A 22,172-nucleotide genomic window follows, 5' to 3' on the forward strand; every position below is an offset into this window, starting at 1 on the left:
CCTTGCTTCGCCCTTTTTCTAGGAAAACATTTTGCATAAATGGGATATTTTTATTAATTAGAGCGGTATTTCTTGGAAGCCATGCCCAAAGTCCCTGTTGCGGGAGGCTCCGCAGAGCTTCTCAGATGAAAACTCCCAGCCTTAAGAACCCAGAATTTAGGCTGAGTCAAGGCACAACAATTGGAGGAAAATGAGCAGCACTGGAGCTGCAGCAGCGATGACACACATCCTTTGGGCTAGCTCGCTCCGAGAGCTGCTCTGTGTATTGCTTGGGACAAAGCCCAACCCATGGGGATCGGCTCCCCAGCTTCCGAGAGGCAGCAGCAGCCTCAGTGCTCTACATGCTCCTCTGCCATACTCATGGCTAGAGCATCCCATACCTTCAAGCTATGGATATATTATCTGGATGGTAACAATATTTAAAAAGAAAGCCAGTCCATTTGTTGATTCTTTGTGTCCAAAACAATAGTTTGATTTTATTTTGGGGAGGTTTTCATTACCCTTTGCACAGCACACACAGCTACAGCTCGAAGCCTAGCTTCAGAACTGGGAATCAAGCAGCGTTTGATTTTGGAAAAGCTGAACAAGACATTGCCACATAAAAGGATCTTTTTGTTTTGTTTTGTTTGAAACCATTCACTGAATTCAGTTTAAATCAGAGAACACATTTCCCCTGCTAAAACCACATTTTTCAATGAATACATTTCTTCTTTGAGTATAAAAGAAAACCAAGAACCACCACCAGACCATCCTCCAGGGCAGTGCAGATACAACCAGGCTGAAATCTTTCACCTACAGCCAAAAAAGGCCAAAAACTGTTCAGACAAGCCAGCAGGGAAGATGATGAGCAGTAGATAAGAACCCATATCCTGCAGTTTCCTCTTTAGCCTAGGACACGAATGCAAATTAGAAGTGAAGTGGCTGCAGAAAGACTCCAATACCCAGAAATTACCTTCCTAAGTCAAATCCCTTAATAAGGAAAGCTGATTCAGGGCACAGCCGAACTGTGACTGGAATTAAACTCTGGGGGGATGAAATAAGAGACGGTATCAAATCTCCATCGTTTGAAAACAATCATGTAGCGGCACACACACACAAAAATCAATGCAATTCAATAAAACTGTCCAGTTAAAACACAGCAACAGGGAGAGATGGAGGGATTACGGGCTGATATACATCATTCCCGAGCCAGCCCATTTTGTGAGGCCCCTAGCATTAAGCAAGTGGCTGCTAGACCTGAGAGCAGAAGGTTTTATCAGGGGAAAGCCCATGTGAAGGCAATATCTAGCAGGGGACAAAGCCCAGGGTACCATGCAGCAGCTGACCTGTCCCAAACACATGGGGGCATGGATCAGCTTTCTGCTTCTGCACCCTGAACAGCATCCTGCTGGGGGGCAGCACGGGCTGACCACCACCTAAGCCACAGAGGTGTTTCAGGATTTATCTACAAGCTCTAGGAAGATAAGCTTAGCAGCATCTTGCAGGGAAGCAGTGAAGAATTTAAAGGTTAAACAAACCACAAATAAAATCTCCTTTTTTAATCGGGAGGGATATCATCTCCCCTCCACTATGGGGCTAGGCAGTGTTTTTTTTTTCCCCATACTAATACTATCACAAGCTGAATTGAAAGCCTAATTCCTACTATACTCCTATTATAGGTGTTAAAAACTAACACCTATGAGATAAAAGCAAACCCTCTGCTGCCCCAGCCCTGCCTCCTGGCCCTCTCCTGAGGGCAGCAGCACGTTGCAGGGCATTGACTTATGACATCCCCACCTCTGCAAGCTCCAAGGATGATGCTTGCTCCCGCATAGCCGCTCACACAGCACAGCCCAGAGCAGAGAAGACTGAAGGGGAGCAGGAGGACTTAATGCAGAACAAGAGGATAAAAGCTGATCCCCAAGCCCTCGGGAGACCCAAAGCAATGGGCTGTGGCTGCAGGAAGGGAGACAGCCTGGGACAGCTGTGAGCAGAGCTGTGTCCCTGGGAATGCAGTGGAGAATCCATCACTGGCAATTTTTAAGAGCCTGTTAGAGACATGCACATCCCAGGAGCAGTAACAGGGTGGGGACAGAGCAAGCCAGCTCTCAAATCCCCTCATAACCCTCTTTCCAGCCAGGCTGCTTGAGGCCAGAGGACTGCAGGGAGGATGGTGGGCAAGGCGGTCGCAGGTTTTGAAGAAAAGCCAAACGAGAGGAAAGAGCAGCAGCCTGGGAGCTCTGACGGGACATTTTCCCCAAGCTTGAGCAGCCAGCACGGGGAAAAGTGAGGGCATCCATGGGGAGATGCTGAAAACTTGCTCCCTTCCCAGGGATGCTGCCAGCATCAATGAAGCTGGATGTTTGGCAGCATCCCCAGCGTGACCCAGTGGGTACAGGAGGGCAGGGACCCACAGGACCCCGAGCTCTCATCCCTTCCTCACCACCCCCAGGGAGATGCCTCAGGCTGGTGGGCTGAATTTTTACGTCTTTTAGAAAACCAACTGCCTTAAAATACCTACTTCAGAGAGACTGGTGTAGCTTTCCTGTCTGTATCTAAACAAGGCCCCTAACAATGTTATCACTTTTCAAAACACATCTGTGCTGCAGCTCCTAGCCCAGACAATTGGCAGGTAACCAGTTAATAAATTTCTTCGCCAGACTGTTGAATAGGCTGGCCCCGGCTCAAAGGTGATGTCACGCCAATTCAATGTGCTATAATTGGAAAAACCTGGGGAAAGCGATTGCGTGTTTTTTAATAAATAAAGATCGCATTAGCAGCCTCCTGCTTTTATTCACCACCGGGTCTACCTTGTTCAGTAGCAAAGTGGGATTTTCTGCTGCCGCTCGCTCAGTGATTTCTACTTGGAATTCGATGCCAGTTTCCAGATGTGTTTCAAGCCAGGAAGTCAGCAATCAGCCTGGATAAAGCCTCTGGGATTAACTGCAGATCATCTTCTGACACACACATCCTTCCTGCACCCTCTCTTAGAGAACTGGGGCACACCCCTCGTGCCCAAAAATACAATAGAACAGCCCAGGCCAAGCAGAGGCCTCTGATTAGGACGCTTTGATCATTTTCACGTTAAATAGAAGATGTGAATGCGTTTCATTAATTCAATCCACCAAAGCCCCTGAGGCATCATTTTAAGGATCTTTACAGCTCCGGAGCGTTTATATGTACACATCATCTGAACAACTGCAGGTCCCCTTTCTGCTGGAGCAGCCCCATGCAGATATCCCCCGGGTCCCTTCCCCATGGCTCCTCACCAGCAGTACCCCCAGGAAAGCACCGGCTATCCCAGTCACAGAACAGCCAAGGGAAGAAATTCTTCACAGGCCTCGCCATCGGAGGAAGACGTGAGGATAAATGTTTCTTTCCTAGGCTCTGTGAGAACAGCGTCAGAAAGCTAAAACAGAAGCGGGTGACACGGAGGATGTGGTTTGTGCGGGGGAATGATCCCAACCAGAAGTGCTCCAGCAGCAACAGCCTAGGGGCTGCAGCGGGCTGGATGCAGGCAGGGGCTGTGCTGGGGGCCTCAGCAGGCTTCAAAGCCTCCCCACATCCCTGGGAGATGAACTGCCCGGGTTCCTGCAAGGAGAGGGGCTCAGCCCCACTTGGACAGCTCTGTGCTCACCCTAAGTGAGCTGCAGAATGGGGGTCCCAGCCCAAGCAGTGCCCAGGCCTCAGTCCCTCAGCCAGACCCTCGCCTTCCCATTATTTAACTCCCTGCCACAACAAAATCCTTATTTTTTTTTTTCCCCAGGAACATTCCAGGCATTTAAGAGGCTGTAGCTGGGGCACTTTTCCTTGTATTGCGACTCCTTTCATCTCACCAACAAAACAAAGCAGGACCAAATTAACACCAGATCTCCCCCAAAATAACCCCACCCCACCCAATTTAATCCCACGGCCGATTTGCTTTAGCGGGGTACCTGCGAGCAACTGCCAAAACAGGAAAGCAGGCGCCTAATTGAAGGGAGTATTTGGGAGTCACCCTACACAAAAATTAGCAGAGATATGCTAGGAAAATAAAAGTGTGGGCATTAACAGCAGTCTTATCTTCTTTTTCCATGACTCTAATGTTCAGTACGTGAAGAGGCCAAAAAGCTTCACATGCTGTTCTGAGGAGCTGCTCACGGACAGTGTCCTCTCTTTTATGTTCACTGCTTCCCCCAAAATGACTCGGGCTGATTCTGAGGTCTGCACCTACAGAATTAAAACAAACAGGCCAAGAAACCCCAGCACTGCTGCTCTGCCTGGAACCTGTTATTCGGCAGTGTAGCAAGCACAAGGTCCCAGCTGTGGGCCAACAAGCTGAACACTGATCTTAATTCACCTGCATTAGGGTTGGCAAGAAAGCGAGGCAGGAAGGTAACACAGGGGGCTCCATTTCTGGAGGTAAGACTGAGTTTTAAGGTGAGAGACTGGAGACAGCTCAGAGCCTGGATTTTAGCTAGCACAAGAGCCCCTCTCCTCAACACTGACCTTTGCAGGGATCCTAGTGTGGGACTATGACCCATCACTGGGGGAAGCACTGGCTGGGTCCAAGGTTGGGATTTAGGATCAACTCCAGAACCAGACAGTCCAACCCCATTCTGCCTGCAGCCTGACCTGCAGCACCCAGCACACCCTGGCTGAGCCCTTGGGTCATATCCAACCCCCCAGCATCCACCTCCTGCCCTGGAGATGGGTCAGGAGGACACCTCCTGTGCTCACCAGGCACCCAGCATCATGTTCCGTGGTGCTTCAGGCCAGAGTCCCTGCCTCGGGTATGGCACCCAAAGGAGGCTGCAGGGCTTGGGACCACAGCAGCATGCAGAGAGGAGCTGAAGTCCTTGGGGCCAGGAGCAGGGACACTGCAGCTGGAGGTCACAGTGCTCAGGTAGGGCAGGCAGGTTTGCTTAAGAACAACAGCAATCCTCACCTTTCTTCTTCCTTTTTTGTTTTCCCCTTTGCATCTAAAATACACAAACACTCGTTTTTCCTGCCCTCGCTCTTTACAGCTTCTCCTCCATGTGCCACTGCAGCTTTTCGAGGTTCCTGGCTCCCCTCAGAGGCTGAGCCCTGCAGTCTCCACATGGGACGGCAGCATCTGGAGAAGGGACCAGCACTGCCCAGGCTGGCTGCAGGACAAGCCACAGCGAGAGAGAGAGAGAAAGGAGAAATAGCAGCGGGAAGCCCTGCTGAGAAGCCCCTTTTGTGTAAATACTGTCTGTCCTCTGACTAAAAATAAAGGCAAACCACAGGAAGGGAGTGAGTGCTTGGCCCACATCCCACGTTGTGTGCGCCTGGGTGTGAGATTGGGGAACGGGGGAGACAAGTGAGGGGCCCCCATCCAGTGCAACCACACACAGGCACGGGCTGCAGGCCTTCAGCATGGACAGGCATTCCTGCAGATCACTGCAATCCAAACAATCACTGCTTGGCAGAGGCACAGGTCTTCAGCATTCACCGAGCACTTGGAGCTGCGAGCGAGGGGAAATGCTCCCAGCACAGCGGCGGGAGGGCTGCTGTGTGCCCAGTGCACAGCTGGGGAAACTGAGACCCAAAGCTGCGAGCAGAACTGTGGAAACCTGCCATAAACTGTGAAGCAACCCAAACCTTTGCAGCTCACAGGTCCTTCCTCCAAAATTACCCCTTCAGTGTGTGTGTAATGCTTTTCCTTGCATTTATGGATGCTGCTGTAGCCAGTTAACCAGACCTGAAACAACCGTACATGTGTGAAGCCTGCAGACAGCTGATCACAGGTGCTCAGGGAGGGAAAGGCTGCAGCTAACTGCTGCCCACAAACAAAAGGACTTCTTGCTGTCACCGAAGGCCAAAGATAACTAATGTCTGTCCCCAGAGCCGTATGGTTCCCAGTGCCTCTCCCAGGGCAGCACTCAGACACACTGCACCCCACTGCCTGTGGCCAAGGGACGGTGTGATGATGTGATGGGTACCGACCCCAGCACATCCCAGCCGTTTATGGGGTGCTGGCAGGAGAGGCGTTTTGCCAAGGGGTGCAACACAGAGGCAGGAGGCTGACCCTGACCTGGCCAGCCGGGGAGGATGAGGCTGGTGGAGGCTGGGGCTCACCGTCGGTGCTGACACACCACTCAGAGGCCTGCTGGGGAAATGCAGCGCCGTGCCGGGCATCCAGCCTGAGCTCGGGATCATTCCCTCAAACAGAAGCTGTCTAAAAATAAGACAAGACAGCGCAGCTCTTCCCAGCCAGGCCACAGACCCAGCCATGTGGGCACAGAGCAGCTGGGCAGGATCCGGCCCTCCCTCGGGTCCCACACCCTCCTCTGCCACCCGCCACGGCTCAGCCACCTCATTCCTGCTCCTTTCTCTATTTTCTGTCAGAAGAAAATGGCTCAGCCATCAGCAGTGGATGAAATCAAAGACAGCTAACGCTGACCTCAGCTCGGCCGTGCCTCCTGCTGACGCATGTACTCCTCTCTCTCCTCCTGGTCCCACCTTTGCTTCCCTATCGTCATCCCCCACCCTGAGCATTCCCCTTCTGCCCCTTATCAGAAAGGTCTCTGGGGCTACATGAAAGGTCTCCTCAGTGCACAGCTGGAATCTAAGCCCCTCCAGCTGAATTCTAGCTGTAAGAAGCTTGTCACAACTGGAGATCTTCCCCCTCAAACTATTTCAGCAGGTTTCCTGAACCCCTGCCTAAGATCCTTTCGGATGCAGGGGAACCCAAGAAAAAGGTGACACCTTCTGTTTACTCAGCTAATTGCACTCGGTGATTGCTGAAGTGCTGGCTGCAGTGCTCCTCAACTCCCTGCAGCAGGTTTCCCACATCCTTTCAGGATGAGGATGCAGGGAAGGGAAAGGGGACTCGTGGAGCCCAATCCCTCTGCCTTGCCAATGCCCAGCTGCCCCACGCTGAAGACCCCACTGTGGGCTGCCATCAGGCTGGTGAAAGTTAATGGGGGAAACTCTTTGGAACCTGATCAACTCCCTTCCCCACCCCACCTGTCCCTGTCCTGAGCAGCAAATAGATGGTGCTTCCTCTACTGGGAAGCCTTGGGCCAGCACTGACCACACATCACAATGCCAGGGCTTAAGGGATGCCACACATCTCCAGTGAGAAAATCTCCTCCATGACAAGTTGGAGCTGCAATAGTCACGGTGCTGGGCAACCTGCTCTGGGTGGCCCTGTATGAGCAAGGGGCTGGACCAGATGACCTCCAGAGGTCCCTTCCAACCTCAGCCATTCTGTGATTCTGTAATCTTACGTTTTCCCCAGCACAATACTTAATGCAAAGTCAAACAGCAAGCAGGTTACAAACCTCAATCACAAGCGCAGCAGCTCTCAGTTGCTAGAAAACCTTCAAGGGCAATACGAGTATAACAAAAAGCACACATTAAAAGCTGGATTCCTAAGGTTAATTGCCAAATTAATGACTTATCTTCAGGTAATGCTCTGGAAAAACTTATTCCTTGCAAAATTAGGGGTCATCTCTTACAGACTTGGTACCAAAGCACAGGAAAGCCACATCTGGCAGCCCTGAGCTCTACCTCTGTCTGGATGTACACCTTCACAAAGACCTCTATAGAAAAAAAAACACAAACCTACAACCAACGTGCACTGATCCCAAAGCTCGGGACCCCCAGCTTTACCTGGATCAAGGTGCGAAAAGGACCCGATGACAAAGTCCAGCGTCGAGACAGCCAGCAGCAAGAGCAGCAGGAGCTGGAGGCGGATGATCCACTTCACTCCTGCCAGGTTGATGCCGAGCAGCCCCAGCAGGACGGCCAGGGAAATGCCCCGCACTGCCCAGATGTTGCTGAGGCTCAGCACATCCGCGATGGACTCCGCAAAGCCCGTGATGTACATGGCACCTGCAACACACTGAAGGACAGCAGTCTGTGAGCATCCCGTGGGTGCAGTGCCCACAGCAGGCATGCATTTGTTGTCACACGACAATATTTAAGGCAACTCTGACCCACAGGGACTGAACCTTATTACTACAACAGAGCCCGCTGTCAGGGCAGCGTGAGGAAGGCAGCGTATGTTCTGCTTGGGTAAACACAGCAGCAACCAGCAACTTCCCACTGGCTTTAAAATTTACCCTCAATTAACTTCCCAAGAGAAACCCCCCTCACATATCCAAGGAAAGAAAGGATGGGTCAAGCTCTGTAAGCTTCTTCCCTTCTCCTATTTCTCTCAAAGAAAGGCTCTTGGTCAAACACCTGCCTGAAGAATGGCTGCATGCTTCCCCCTTCACTGCCTCCTAAGGTTTATTTTTAACTCAGTATTTGGTTTGGATGCAAAGCCTGATGTCTCACCGGCTCCCCATCTTGCTACTGGAAGGCAGCCTGCACACTTGAGGAGAGCACACTGTGCAGCCCGTGCCCGCCGAGCACTTGGGAAAGTCGTTTGTTTTTCTTGCTGCAGAGCAGGATGAGCACCCTTCCCAGGGTGGCTGGCAGGCTGCAGGACAGGACAGCTGCAGTGCAGGAAAACCACTGCAGGTTCAGGCCTCAGATCACCCTGCAGGGCAGGGTAATTCCTCTCTTGGGAGAGCATCATGCCTTCGGGGACCTGAGCTTCCTGACCCACCAGCCTGCTCTTTTGCTTAGGTGACAGCAGCCAGGTGACAGGGAAGAGATGAGCTTCATCATGCACCTGGAAAAAGTTTCTGATCAGTGCATGCTCGTGCACTGTTTTAGGCAAACAACATACATGGGATTCACCTGTTTGGGCTCAGACATCTCCAGGACCACCAAGCTGCAGAAGGATTCATTTCCACCACAGGCAGACATCTCATTAAAAAAAAACAGGGGGCACACACGTCCTAAACTATGTTCCGATCATTTACTCTGATGTCAGCTTAAATGCTTGCAAGCGGTTAAGACATAACATTATTATTTTTCTTCTCATAAATGTCATTATCCAGATAGTCTAGACAAGAAAGTTAATTGTCCAGGAAAGTGATTAGATCGGCCTATATACGCTGGTTTTTCGAGTGTGAAAATGAGCTAGTCTCCACAGAATACATTTAAGCCTCACGATTTCAGTGCCTGCAATAGCTGTACTTCTTGGGGAAACCAGATTTATGCAACAGTTCTAGCAGAACAGACCTAGCACAGATCAGGTGAACGACACCCTGAAAAAGTCTTTTTCTTGCTGATAGCCCCACCAAAAACATCTCCACCAAAGATATCTCAGGCCCTGCAAAGTGAATGCCTTGCTTGAGCACCAATACATAAAAATCTGTTTGTTTAGGCTCATTCTATATCCCCAAATAAGTGGATTTTCTCTTCTTGTGTTTGGCACAGCCTATGTGCCACCACTAAGAGGACAACACATGTACTACCCACACACTCTCTTCTCAAAACAGGCTCTCTCCTGAGCTGGCTGAGGTTGAACCCTGAGCCCACACAGCTCCAAGGGGGCACACAAACACTGCGCTTCAGATTTGAAGTAAAGACAAAACCATAAAAAAAAAAAAAAAGCAAACCACCAGATTCTAACTCCAATAAATGTATTAAAACAAGGTGTGGTGGCTGCGTCTCACATGAAGAAAAGCACCACAGGCAGCAAGCAGGATGTTTGCACTCCCAGTTCTGACCAACACCATTTTTTGAAGGAGTTAAACAAGATTGCTTTACTTCCCTGACACCACCTGCAATGTGCCACTTCTCCGTGTTAGGAGGACACTTAGAAGGAAGTAGGCCAGGAGAACTTGTGATAGCCTCAACATGACAAATGTTCTTGAAGCCTTCCCCTCGATAAAACATGAGCATCACCAGCAGAGCAGGTGGTCGGGTGCTGCAAAGTCCCCCCTGCACCTTGCACAGCAGTGGCCATCACCCCAGCAGCACTGCAAGAAAGGCTTCTTTCTCAGGGTTTGAACTACCCATCTTGAAATCAGAAGTGAACTTCTACACTGAACGCTTGCAGCAATCAGCTTGCATTTGCAAGCCACACATTTTGCTGGGTGAAGAACATAGTGGGTTTTCCACACCCAGACAAGTGCTGCCTCATCTTAGCTTTTAGCACGAAGCGATTTTAGGGCTAGAAAATGTTTCCTTGCACAAACAGTTCTCACTGTGAGCCACTCCAGACAAGGAGACTGCAGAGAAAAGCACCAAACCCCAACCCTGCAGTCATGGCCACTGTGACCAAGCACACGTTGGTTTCTGTAGGACCTGGTATAGGTGTGCTGGATCCAACTAAACCTCTCTGGAGCACCGCAGGAGGACCCCAAGCTGCGTCCCAGCTCGGCTTGGCTAAGGCAGCCCCAGCAGGCAGAATTGCAGCAGGATGCTGAGCAATTCCTCATCACTGAGGGCATCAGCAGCACACGGCCAGCTACTGCCCCATATCTGACCGGTCACAGCACTCCCTACACAGCTTGCAGTGGGGATGCAGCTCAGAGCTGGTGCAAAGCACATCGGGCAGAAAGTCTGCTGAGTACAGCCAGAGAGAAGGGAAACACATCAGCTTTCGGGAGCACGCAAAGAGTTTCTCTGTGAGCTGCCAATTCCCACCCCACAGCCCCCCATGCATGCTGGATGCCTCGCTATGGGCTGGGGCTGCCAGAGCCCAGCTTTTACGACCCTGGGGACAGGCTGCAACCTGATTGCTTTCCCAGACAGGGTCCGCTCGGAGAGCGAGAGTGGAAAATATTACAGGAAGGATTCTCATGTGTGGCCCATTTCCATATCTTGGCTTGTAACTGCATTCAATTTGTATTTTATGGACACTTGCTTTTAATCTGGAGTGAAAGGAGAAGAGGGGATTATTTTTGGGTTGTGTTTTTTAAGGGTTTTCAGAGTTTGCTGCAAGCCAGTCGTTTAAAAACAAACCTCAATAAAAATTCTTCCTGGCTCTCCACATTTTAGACTGTTCATAACATCTTTATGGGGGGGAGGGGGTTAAGTTACTACAGATTTAAGAGATTACTTTCCATTCCTTATGTTTACTGCACTTGCATTTCAGCGCTTCACCGCTGGCTGCTTGGGGCCCTTCAGAGAACAGAGAAAGTTGTGACTCCTGATCTCAAGAAGTCACTTAGCTGTGGTCCTCACCTCTGCCCAGCTCCCCTCCCATACCAGCTCCACTTCTGCTCTCTTTGGCTCCCGTGGGGAAGCAGCCAAGGCTCTCCTGGTCCAAGTGCTCCCCAAGGGCACAGTGAGTGTGCTGAGGCCAACATGGTAGCCCAGACTACTCATTCTGCTTTAGGTGGCCACCCTGGCCTCTCCCTCTTCAGTTTCATTAAGCCAGCAAGGGGTTGTCTTGGCACCTGGAGTAATTTGGGATCGGAAGGGATATCCTGCACAGTTCACCTGCTCAGACACCCAGCTCCTCCATTTTGACCGTGCCAGGTGGTGGATTGCCATGCACAGACCTGCTCTTATGGGCATATTTAGAAACATTGCAATGTTTTTATTTATTTTTTTCTTATTTACCTGGCCAAAAATATAAAGGAAGCCAATGGTCCCCCCAACTTGACCTCCGAGGACAGTAGAAATCATGGAGTAGACACCTCCACTTCCAATGCTGCACCTCTCGCAAACCCCAATTCCAGATAAGACTGTCACCAGGGCAACCAGGACCACAAAGGACACCAGAAACATGCCCATCACAACTCCAGTGTTTCCCTGCAATGAAACAAACAAAAAAGACACAAAACAACAATTAAAAAATCCCAAGTCACACAACACAGATCAATTGAGACTAAAAAAAAAAAAAAGACCCATCTGCTTCTAGTTCCTTGTGATCAATGACTATGGAGTCACTACAGGTTAAAAAACAAAAACAACACACTGCCACTCTAATTATCTAATTAACGTAACTGATTGCCAAACCTGAAGTTCCCATTAATACCCTTTTGCAGAAGACTTGCCTCGCTGTGTGGCCAGACAGACCTTTGCATGATAAGGTCCTGCTCCATCACTGGGCTCCTGCATGAATCACTGATTTTGTCCTCTGGTTCAGAGAGAATGATGTCAAACAATGACTCAATGACCACAGGGAGGTCACTGCCTATTGCCATGTTTCATCATGTTTTAGAATGAAATGTTTTGTTTTGTTTTTAAAAAGCTTTCAGAAAAAAAAAAAAAAAAACAGTTTCAAAACTGAACATTTGGGATCTGTGACAACTGATTTATTAAAAGCATCAAGCCAGCATTTTAATTTATCAGAACATTTACCTTTGAAAGCTCTAATCCTCCCAAACGATGAGATAACAAAGAACAAAACCCCAAAGGAAACACTGCGTGGAAGATAAATAATACAGTCATAAACTGCCTCACGCTGGGCCTTATCTGCACAATATATGCAAAGTAGCAGGTGGTTCTCGCTCTCAATTTACTCGCACGTAGTTTTGTGCAGAGGATTTCGCCCTGCTGACAAAAATTTCCTTCCTGCTCCAGGCAGAGGAAGCGCCAGGGAGGAGCTGCTGCAGGGCGAGGAGCAAAAGCCTCTGAGCAATGCCAGGTGTGGGTCTCACAGAGGCCAGCACAAACCCCTGCTTCGGGGCACTCAGATTGCTATCTGGGCATGGATTTTCCAAGTAGAGTGGAAGGCTGCCTTCTGCAGGACCAAAGAGAAGGTGCTGGGTGCCTCCAAAAGCATTCAAGAGCCTCTTCTGCGCTCAGGACCCTCCGCTCCTCTCTCTCACATGGCTGTAATTTATTTTCCAGGGTCAAAAGTTTTTCTTCGTGCTCCAGCCCACCTTCCCTCCTGGCAAATCGCTTAGTCCAGTGCACGGTTGACTCCAACTCATTGTCAGAAATCTCTTCCAGTGCCCAGCGCTTCGTTAACGTCTGGCTTCCTCTCCTCTGCCTTGACTCGTATTACAGGCCATGTCCCCATCGCTCCTTTCCAACCTCGCTCCCTCTCCTCCCACTCCAGCAGTTTCTGAGGTCATGCTAGCCTTGATATGGGTTTGTTTATTACCAGCACTAAAAGGCTGCTTCTCAGCTTTGGGGTTGGTTGAAATCCCAGATCCTTTTTTTTTTTCCCTTCCTTTCCTCTTTTCTGCTTTTTGTGAAACAACAGAAACATATCCAGGATGTTGCTATCATCATAAAATCCTATTTTGGTTCAGTGTCCCGCTGCCTTTGACAGGGCTTTATCTGGTCAGTAGGGAACGGAGCCAAGGTTTGTCATAAATGCAGCTGCTGGCTGGGTCAGCACCACAGTCCACTAGGATCTGACACTCCTTTTTAAAAGAACAATTGTTCTTTTTCTTCCGCAGCTTGCCCGCTTACCCTCAGGTTAAAATGGTTAATAAATAAGACACGCTTCAGTTAAAAAAAAAAAGCACTCATGCAAACATACACGTGGCCTTGGGCTTTCCCAGAACCCTGCTGGAGGCACCAGGCTACGTGGCAGCTAGTTAATGCTAGTGGTTGCTGCAGAAGAATGGGTTAACGCCAGGACCAGGAGAGCTGTAACTCTTCCTTGCAGATCAGCAGCAGAGAGGAAGGATGGAGTTGTCTCGCAGCAACAACAGCAAGCCGAGAAAGTAGGGAAAAAAAAGTCCAAATTAAACAGCAACACTTATTTATGCATGCATGCTGGAAGGTGTTAAGATGGAGACGATAGAGTAGTGTAGCAAGGCAGTGAGTGCTGAACATGCCTGTAAGGTTAGGGTCCCCTGCAATCGCAACCTTTACCTCTGGAAATTCATAGCAAAAGCCTGACTGCGCATGGATCAACATCTGACCATGCTCTGCCACGTGAACTCTGCCAGCCCTGACTTCTCCTCCCTTCCCCGTCATGCTAGCTTCCAGCTGTTACATTTTTTCTTTTATTTACTTACTTTAGTTTTATTTGTGCTCGTTCCAGCAGTTAACTCGCTTTCAGAGGAGACATGGAGGAAATCAGATCAAGAGGAAGAGGGAGCTAGAAAAATCATCCTGACTTCTTCACCAGAACAGACCGCGGTTCTCCTCAAAATTTGCAAGCCATGCTTCTGCTAGCAAAGGCAAAGCAAGCACAACACATGGTAGCACTCCGCACACTGATCTGTACCCACTGGGGGATTCGTGGGATGCAGTTTGCACCCTGCCATCAACGAGGGAGCAGCCCTATTTCATCTCAGTTGTCCTACAGAGTTTCTATGGCTCTTCCTTCAGTGTGGGTCCCAATATTCCCTCTGGTTTTCTGGCCCTCAGTGAAGCAATTTCCAATATAGAGTGCAAGTTGCTTCCTGCTCCTTTTGGAAGATGGCCACCGTGCCTGTGACATGAACTTGTCCCTGTGACGCAAATTCTGCCTGAAGCTCAGATTCCACCATTCCCTAGAGATACTTGCCTTTTATTGAGGGGAAGTTTTAAGGGACAGTACAACATATTGTATCAGGAAGAGTCCTGCATCGCACTGCAAGAGAGCAGAGACGGGCACTGACCCTGAGTGAGATACTGCTCTGGATCCCCAAGTGCAAGTCCCTTTGGCAGGGATGACAATTCCACCTGACTGAGGACTCTCCATTTCAGACACAATGGGGACTCCAAACAATACAGATGTGTTTGGCAGAAACCTCCTTTGGTGGCACTGGGAAGACAGCAGAGCAGCTCTACATTTTTCAGGTAAAGTGGTTATTTTGCCTCAACAGTGCAAGACAAGGGTGTTCCTGTTTATTTTCCAGGTTGGTTGATGTGCTGTTTTTTCTTTTCTGAAAGCTAAAATAGGAATGCCTGAAGAAACCACTTAAGCTTCTGATTTTAGTAGAACATCCTGAAAAGCTAAGCAATAACCAGAGGACTGAACCAAGAAAGTGCCTACAAGCATTACAGAACTAGAAAGGGTGGTTATGGAGACAAGTGGCGAGGAGGAGGTTACCTAGTCACACATTCAACCAAATCAGCACTCACCACGAGCCATCCCGTCCTCAGGAAAAGAACCACTCCAAAAATGTTGATCATGCAGGAGGTGAAGACGCCGTCCCATGTTCCAAAAAGCACCGGCTCCCACACAAACAGCTGAATCTTCCACCAGGGCCTGGTCTGCGTTTGAGACACCTAGAGGAAAGCAAAGCCTTCAGTTTTACCTCTCATGCTCTATGGGCAGGCTGCAGAAGTGGTGCAACAGCCGACCAGCATTACTGAAACAGGGGTGGCCACCAACAGGTGCCAAGACATGACTTTGCTGTGAGTTGTCCAAAATTAAGGGGCTGCAGTTGTTGGGATCCATAGAAGAGAGGGCTCCCTGCAACACTGAATGTATATTATTGTAGGATAAGCAGCAACAGAATCCTACTCAGCCTCAGCAAATTAACCTGGTCCATGATGATACATGAACAAAAAATGTCACTTGAGGGGTTCTTTACAGAGACTGCAGCTATTTATTGCCATGTCTTATGTCTTGCCTCTCTTTCTGTCCCCACCAAGATGAGCAGGGTCCTCTCTGCACTGGAGAAGTGTCTCAGAGGAGATGACAAAGCAGGCTGGATAGAGTGGGACTGGAAGAGTAGGTTAAGATGACTTCCCCATCACACACAGCCATCTCCAAAAGAGCTAGGGATGAGGACACTGCATTTTGAGAGGAGACACAGGACTCTGGTACTCAGGGCACCTGTACATTTAAGAGCTGCTGGAGCCAAGAGCTAAAACTCTAGGGAACTGCAGCTTTTCCCATTGCAGCTGCCCTCATCCTGCCCCTGCTGCCTGGGCAGGACATTATTTCACACCCTTTCTACAGACCAAAACCTGCTGCTGCACTTTGCCTGTGAAAAGCTGGACTTCCTAAAGGGAGCGCCTCAGGTTTAGGTAGCAGAATGGGGGGCAGCTCTGTTCAGTCCTGTTAACCTGCCACAGAGGGCAACAGGAGCACACCATCAGAGACAGAAACCTGGGCTGTGAAGGGAAACGGCTCTCCGACATACCTGCTGTGCCTCCTCGTGGAACAGCTCCTGCACGTAGCCCTCGCTTCTGGCAGCTCGCAGGCCGGACATGGCACCCCTCCTGTCTCCTCTGCCTGCCCCAGGCGTGGCTGCGGCCCTCACGGCAGGCAGGGCCGACCCGAGCAGGTCAGCTCTTCTCCTCCCTCAGACCCCTGCAGCGCTGGGTCCCCCGTGGTGGGAGAATCATGGTTTTGTTGCACTTGCTGTGGAAGAAGGAAAGACAGAAGACACCGGTGCTGCTTTCTGAGCGCACAGAGGCACAAGGCTGTTACCCAGAGCCAAGAGGCTGGCAGCCGACACTGAACAGCACGGCAGAGAGCAGCGCTCCCTCAGCGACACTCCCACCCACGGCAGGGGCAGTATCAGCAGCCTGACACTTAATGGCCCTTGACGGGCTTTGCTGAGCCTGCTCATACCCCTGGCACCCTCAGCATCCTGTAGCACAAGCTCCAGAGCTTCATTATGCACTGCCTGGGAAAAGTATTTCCTTTCACTGCTTTTAATTCTGGCACCTGATAATTTTATTCCACGCTCCTGCACTCTTATGACACAAGACACATGAAGTATTTACTTCCCAGCACTGCTAATTATTACACTGCCTTAACCGTGGTCATACCCACCCCTGCAGGTGGACTCTTCTTGTCTGCAGTGGCCTGTCTTCAAATCTGTAGCTACCAGAGGCAGGCTCCACCAGAGGGCCAGCCTTAATTCAACACCTTCTGTGTTCCCAAAAGGGTAGCATCAGGTTTTCTCTCAAGGATAACTTAACACTGCTTAACAGAAGGGGAAAAGCTAGCATAAGCACTTTTCTACCTTGACATTCCTCTCTTTGTCAGTCTGTTTTCTATGCTCCTAATTACAGACAGCTGCTTTTATACCCTTCCCTCCAGCTGGCCACAACCCTTAACCTTCCCCAGGTGGCCCTGCAGTGGCCACATCCCCCCAGTTGCCACTTCTCAGCACAGCTACACAGCACCTGGGGAGCGTAGCCCACCTGCCTCCTCCACTCTCCCAGGGCTGATTCAGCTCCTGGCCAGCTGAGTTCACAGGTTTACAAGAACCAAACATGATCACCCACACCAATTTACCCGCTTTACCACAGGCACAGTGCAGAAATCTCTGACTTGTCACACTCACGAGCTAACGAGACAAGGCAAACGACAGAAATGTGCTGCTCCTGTTTCACAGGGACAGAGACACAGAGAATCAGAGTGAAAATCACTTTAGGTCCGTCAGGATTTTGGCAGCAGGGTGTGAATCCCAGCTTTTATCAGAGCTTTCACCACCCTGCCTCCATGACCCTGTGAAATCAATAACCACCACTGCTCCTTCAGGTGGCCGCAAGTCTCCTGCAGAACCGGGCACAATGGGCAGCATGGGAGGTGTTTCTGTTTTTTTTTTCTGAGGAAGATAACACGCAACATGAACCACAATTACAACCGAATAGACACATTCTCCTAAGATTCCCCAGTGCAGCCCTTCCAAGCCAGCAATTTTATTCAGTAAAGGATTCCCTGTGGTCACACAAGCTCCTGTCTTTTGCAGCAGTTCCAGCTGTATGCATGGAGGTGAGGAAGGCTACAGGCAGCCTTCTCTTGATCTTGGTCTCTTGATACATTCCCCTAGGGGAGCCCACAGGTGGCTGGCCCCAGCCCTCTGCAGCAGGTAGGGACAGCTGGAAGCACACCCTGTGTACGACAGCCCAGGGAAGTTGGATGCACCAGTATTACGGAGCCAAAATTTGAGCGACGCAGAGAGGAGATCCATGGGTTTCATCCCTGGAGCTGACCTTGTAGGAAACATTACCCTCTTAGATATTTAAAGCCCCACATCTGAGGATTTCCTTCCTTTTCCTCAGTGTTACAAGCTCTCTCCTATTCCGCTCCCTTGCCCCGCGCACAGCTCCCGGTGCTCTTTCCGCTTCGACGCGCTCCCAGCGGCGTTGCCACAAGCACTTTCTCCTCCGCAATTACAGGAAATTGCCTCTCCAGCATTGCTCCTCAGTAGCGTTTCAAGCCTCCTAATACCTTCCCCTCGCCTATTATTTAATTCGGCGACTGTTTACACGCACAGATGTACACATCCATTTAGACTAAAGGTAACTGAAGCAAACATCGCTGAAGGAGCGCACCAGGACCCAGCACGCGATGCCGGGCACACGTCCGTGGAAACTCAGGCTTTGGAAGTGGGAATCCTCCAGGCAGGAGCCTTCCTCTCACCATGAGCACGCCATGGTTTCTAAGTGACTGCAAAACACACATATTTTGTGGCGGTATTATCTATCTGCGTCGCTGCCTGGGCGGAAGCTCAGTGTTGAGCTATACAGGAGAGCCTGCCAAAACCACCAAACGGCCGTCATTTTCCTCTCATATAAGCGAGCATCTAATCCCAAAGTTAATTGATACTACTTTTCCTCAGGTTTCTGCCAAAGACACTAAGCAGTCTATAAATTAAGCGAGAATGCTTGTTTTAATCTTTCCAACACATTTCAAGCTAGCACATTAGAAACCCCCTTGCGGGGCGGTGAAAAGCCTCGTCTCCTTTTACCGAGACACTTCCCTGCTTAATTACAAAAGCATATTCCTGCAGATGAATTTTCTGTGGCCTTCGCACCTTATCAAAGCAGCAATGTTTTATTAATAGTCCCATTAAAGGCGTCTCAGAGCTACGAGCTCTCCAACAGAGGGCTGGTTTTACAAACATGACTGCGTGTGGTCCTGCTCTGCTGCTGCCAGAGGAGGCACTTCCAAGGCCTCGCTCCGCCAAAGGACCGGGCAGCACTTCGGGTTTCTTAAATCCCCTCCACTCCTCTCCTGGTCAAGTTCTTAAAAACACCTGATTTAGAGGACCCTGAGGAAGGGATGGATTAAAGGGAAACGAAGCAGCCGCCAGCACCACGAATGTAACAGCACACATAGCAGTGCTCGCCCTGCCCTCGCCCTCCCTGTTACTCATTTACCGTAACAGCCACAACAATTACCCAGCTCTTTTATTTTTTTTTCACATATATTCAGCACAAATAACGTGTGGAACATGAGAGGCAGAAACCAAGCCTGGGCTCACCAGAGCAGTGCTACCTCCGTGGCACGGTCAGCACACTGGGGCTGCACCGAGGCGGTGGCAGTGCCAGCGGTGCCAGCAGTGCCAGAAGTGCCTCGGGTGCCAGCAGTGCCAGGGGTGCCAGCATGTCCCTGCCACAACCCCGCAGTGGTGGTGCCAGGCACCGAGCCACCAGAAGCCACCAGCCCGGCCAGAACCTCTCACCTGGCCGGCTCTGCCTTCCTCCCTCCCTTCCCCCCCCCTTTTTCTTCTTCCTCCCTCCCTTTTCCTCTTTGCCCCTCTTTTTTGCCTTCTTTTGCCCCTTTTATGTTGCCCTCTTTTTTGCCTTTTTTTTTTCTTGTTTTAGCTCCTTTTTGCCTTCTTTTGCCCATTTTTTGCCCTCTTTTTGTCTTTTTTTTTTCTGTTTTAGTTTTTTTTTTGCCTTCTTTTGCCCCCCCTTTTTTTTTGCCCTCTTTTTTGCCTTTTTTTTTTTTTTTTGGCTGCTTTAGATTTTTTTTTTTTTGCTTTTTTGCCTATTTCTTGCCTTTTCCTCTTTTTTTTAGCTCTTTTTTTTGCCTTCTTTTGCCCTTTTTTTCCTTTTGCCCTCTTCTGCCCTCTTTTTTTCCTTTTCCCTTCCTGCCTTCTTTTGCCTTTTTTGCCTTCTCTAGCTCTTTTTGGACCCTTTATTTTACCCATTCTGTCCCTTCCCCCTTTTTTCCCCCTTCCTCCCCGTCCCCCCCGCGTTGCCCCCCGCCCCGCACTCACTGGCGGTGCCGCTCCGCTGCCCCCGGCCCGGCGCTGCCCGGCGGCGCCTCCCCGCTGGGGGCCGTCCCGGCGCTGCCACGTGTGCCCGGGGCCCTCCTGCGCGGCCGGGCAGGTCGGGGAGCGCTCCCCTACCGCTTCGGCAGCGAGGGGCTGCCACAATCCGGCCCCCCAGACGACGGCAGGCAGCGGTGCTGAGCCGTGCAGGGTTTTTTTTGCAGGCTTCTCCCGAACCCCGGATCGTCAGGAGGCTGAGGAAGCAAAGGGGTAGTTAAATAGATTGATAAATGCCAAGGGGCTCGGTGCCCCCCCGAAGGGAAATGGGGCTCCTCGGTGCCCCCCGAAGGGAAATGGGGTTCCTGTTCCACCCCGGAGCAGCTGCCACCTGCTCGCAGCCCTCGCTCACCTCCCAGCTTCCTCATTCGGGGCTGCCAAAAACGCCGTGTCCTGTGGGGACGATGCTCTGGATGGATTAAAGGCATGATCTGGGGTGGTCTTTCTGGAAATGGGATTAATGTTAAAGCTAGGTGCCCTTCCTTAGCATTTGAACACTTGTCATTGACTTAATTTGCTTCCAAAATTAAATAAGCTAGAGTAAGCCAGGGCCCTTCTACCATTCACTGAAGTATCCGTACAGGACACCTGTTCAGTGCAGCTGGCCCGCTCTGATTTTCCACAGAGATAAAGCATGAACCAGCCATATTCTTGGACAGAAACAGCAGGGATGGAGTGGCAGAAGAGGAAAGCAGGAGTCCAAAGAGGAGAGGAGACTTCTCGCAGGAGGACGAAGCCTGATAGGGGAAAGCAGCAGGTTCCTCCCTCGGAGATCTCCCATTCCTGGGATGTTTCCGAAACTCTCCCCGTTTGCCTTCAGAGGCCAGTTTTACACCTGCCAGGGAACAGGCTCGGCCAGATTCCCTCACCTTGCGGGCCAGGGCAAAATCTGAAGTATGTGATTTGTTGCAAACTTGCTGAAGACTCGGTAATTCAGTAACCAGCTGAGCCCTGTGGCTTGCCTGCAGGCACCTCTGCCTCTACATTCACATGTGCAGATTAAAAACTCCTTGGGGCAGTTACTGCTGCCATCTCCCACTGCTGAACAGTCCTTAAAGACATCCTGCTTCCCTCCAAGCTAAAATCATGAAGCACCGATGCTAAAAACACTTTCAGGAGTGCTTGGTGTCGCTCTCTGCCTGCTCCTATTTAAGTCATGGCAGTTTCCAGTATTTTCCTTCTGGGCAACCAAATCCAACCCACAGCACGCCTTCGATGGGTCTGCGTGCGTTCCTGCTGAGCACGCTGCTTTTCCATGCCTAGCACATTAGCAGAAACATGGACTGACATCGCTTCTCCGAGCGTAACTGAGTTGCAGTCATGTGCAAAGTGTTTTTTCCTTAAATGACAGGAGGTGGCAAATGTTACGAGAGAAAACAGGGAAGGGAAAACTACACACAAGCAGCCCTCAGGGAGTGGGAAAGCAGCAGGGCTTAGGTCAGTCGGCAAGACAAAACGTGTATTTTTGTCCACAGGTCTGAGAGATGACTTGAATTGTAGAAAAGGCTGATTCTTAGTGGAATGGATGTTAACCAGCACGTACCTCAGCACCACCTGCTTCAGCTGCTCGACCCACCTGCATGGCCTGCCGCAGCGGTGTGCAAGCTGAGTTCCAGGTACACACACACAGCCCGCTCCTTTCATGAGGACAGAGCTGTGAATAAACTTCATGATTTAACTAGTCGCATGATTTAACCAGTCATTCTACATACCAGCCCTAGACCAACAGTTAAACAGAGCTCTGTACACGAAGAGCCAGGGTTTTTCTGTTGGAGTGCAAACCTTGCTTTTAAATTGCATTTTACCTAACGTCATTCAGAGCGCACATACAGCAGTTATTGGCACAGTATCCAGGCACCACCACAAACGACGTTCTTGTTTCAGCTCCTTAAAACAGAATGTTGGGCAGCACAGGACGGCTGACAGAGGGCTCACACTGCCAGAGCATTTTGCCACGGCTGACATCAGAGGGACTCCTGCTCCCGCCGCGGCTCCCTTCCAGAAGCTGCCGCATCCAAAAGTCCACTTGCGGGTTCGACTAGCTGACCGACTGCTCTGTAAGCTAACAAATACAGCCTTGAAGAAATGAAAATCCCTGAAAATCCTCCCTTCCAACTAGAGGTTTGGAGACAGATCACTTTGGCACATTGCTTACTTTGCACTTGCTTTTCCTTCTTTTGGAGCTGTAGTGTTCTTAGGCTGTCCGCAATTAGCCTTATCATAAAGAAGCTTTCAGGAACTAGCAAAGCAAATGCAGGTCTTGAGAGCAAACTCACAGGTCATCCTTTCAGCTTCTGATGGCATCCTCTGCGTTGTTCTCACACACTACTCCATGGTGAAGATTACCTTGCAACCACGTGGAGGTATCCCCAGCGGCTGTTATTTTATCATCTCCCACCACCTAGTTTATCTTTTGACAAGACGGGTATCTCTTTGATAAGAACAAGGAAGTGCTGCTACCAAAGAGCCTCCCTAGTA

At 50.3% G+C, this 22,172-nt stretch overlaps 1 protein-coding gene across 8 annotated transcripts in view; it reads right to left on the minus strand.

Annotated features, from left to right (window-relative positions):
- Positions 1 to 19,892, minus strand: part of SLC12A8 (solute carrier family 12 member 8) — a 52,999-nt gene extending 33,107 nt beyond the window's left edge. The window contains exons 1-5 of one of the 8 annotated variants that reach the window (XM_068687577.1): positions 19,644 to 19,892; positions 15,822 to 16,042; positions 14,812 to 14,958; positions 11,398 to 11,589; positions 7,600 to 7,831 (exon numbers count right to left, since the gene is read on the minus strand). In XM_068687577.1, the coding sequence (XP_068543678.1) occupies positions 7,600 to 7,831; positions 11,398 to 11,589; positions 14,812 to 14,958; positions 15,822 to 15,890 (640 nt within the window). In that variant the 5' untranslated portion in view covers positions 15,891 to 16,042; positions 19,644 to 19,892. The other 7 variants (XM_068687580.1, XM_068687582.1, XM_068687579.1 and 4 more) reach the window with 7 other exon arrangements.
- Between the last annotated feature and the right edge of the window lie 2,280 nt (positions 19,893 to 22,172).

Source organism: Anas acuta, chromosome 6 (assembly GCF_963932015.1).
Source record: "Anas acuta chromosome 6, bAnaAcu1.1, whole genome shotgun sequence".
NCBI classification, from domain to species: domain Eukaryota; kingdom Metazoa; phylum Chordata; class Aves; order Anseriformes; family Anatidae; genus Anas; species Anas acuta.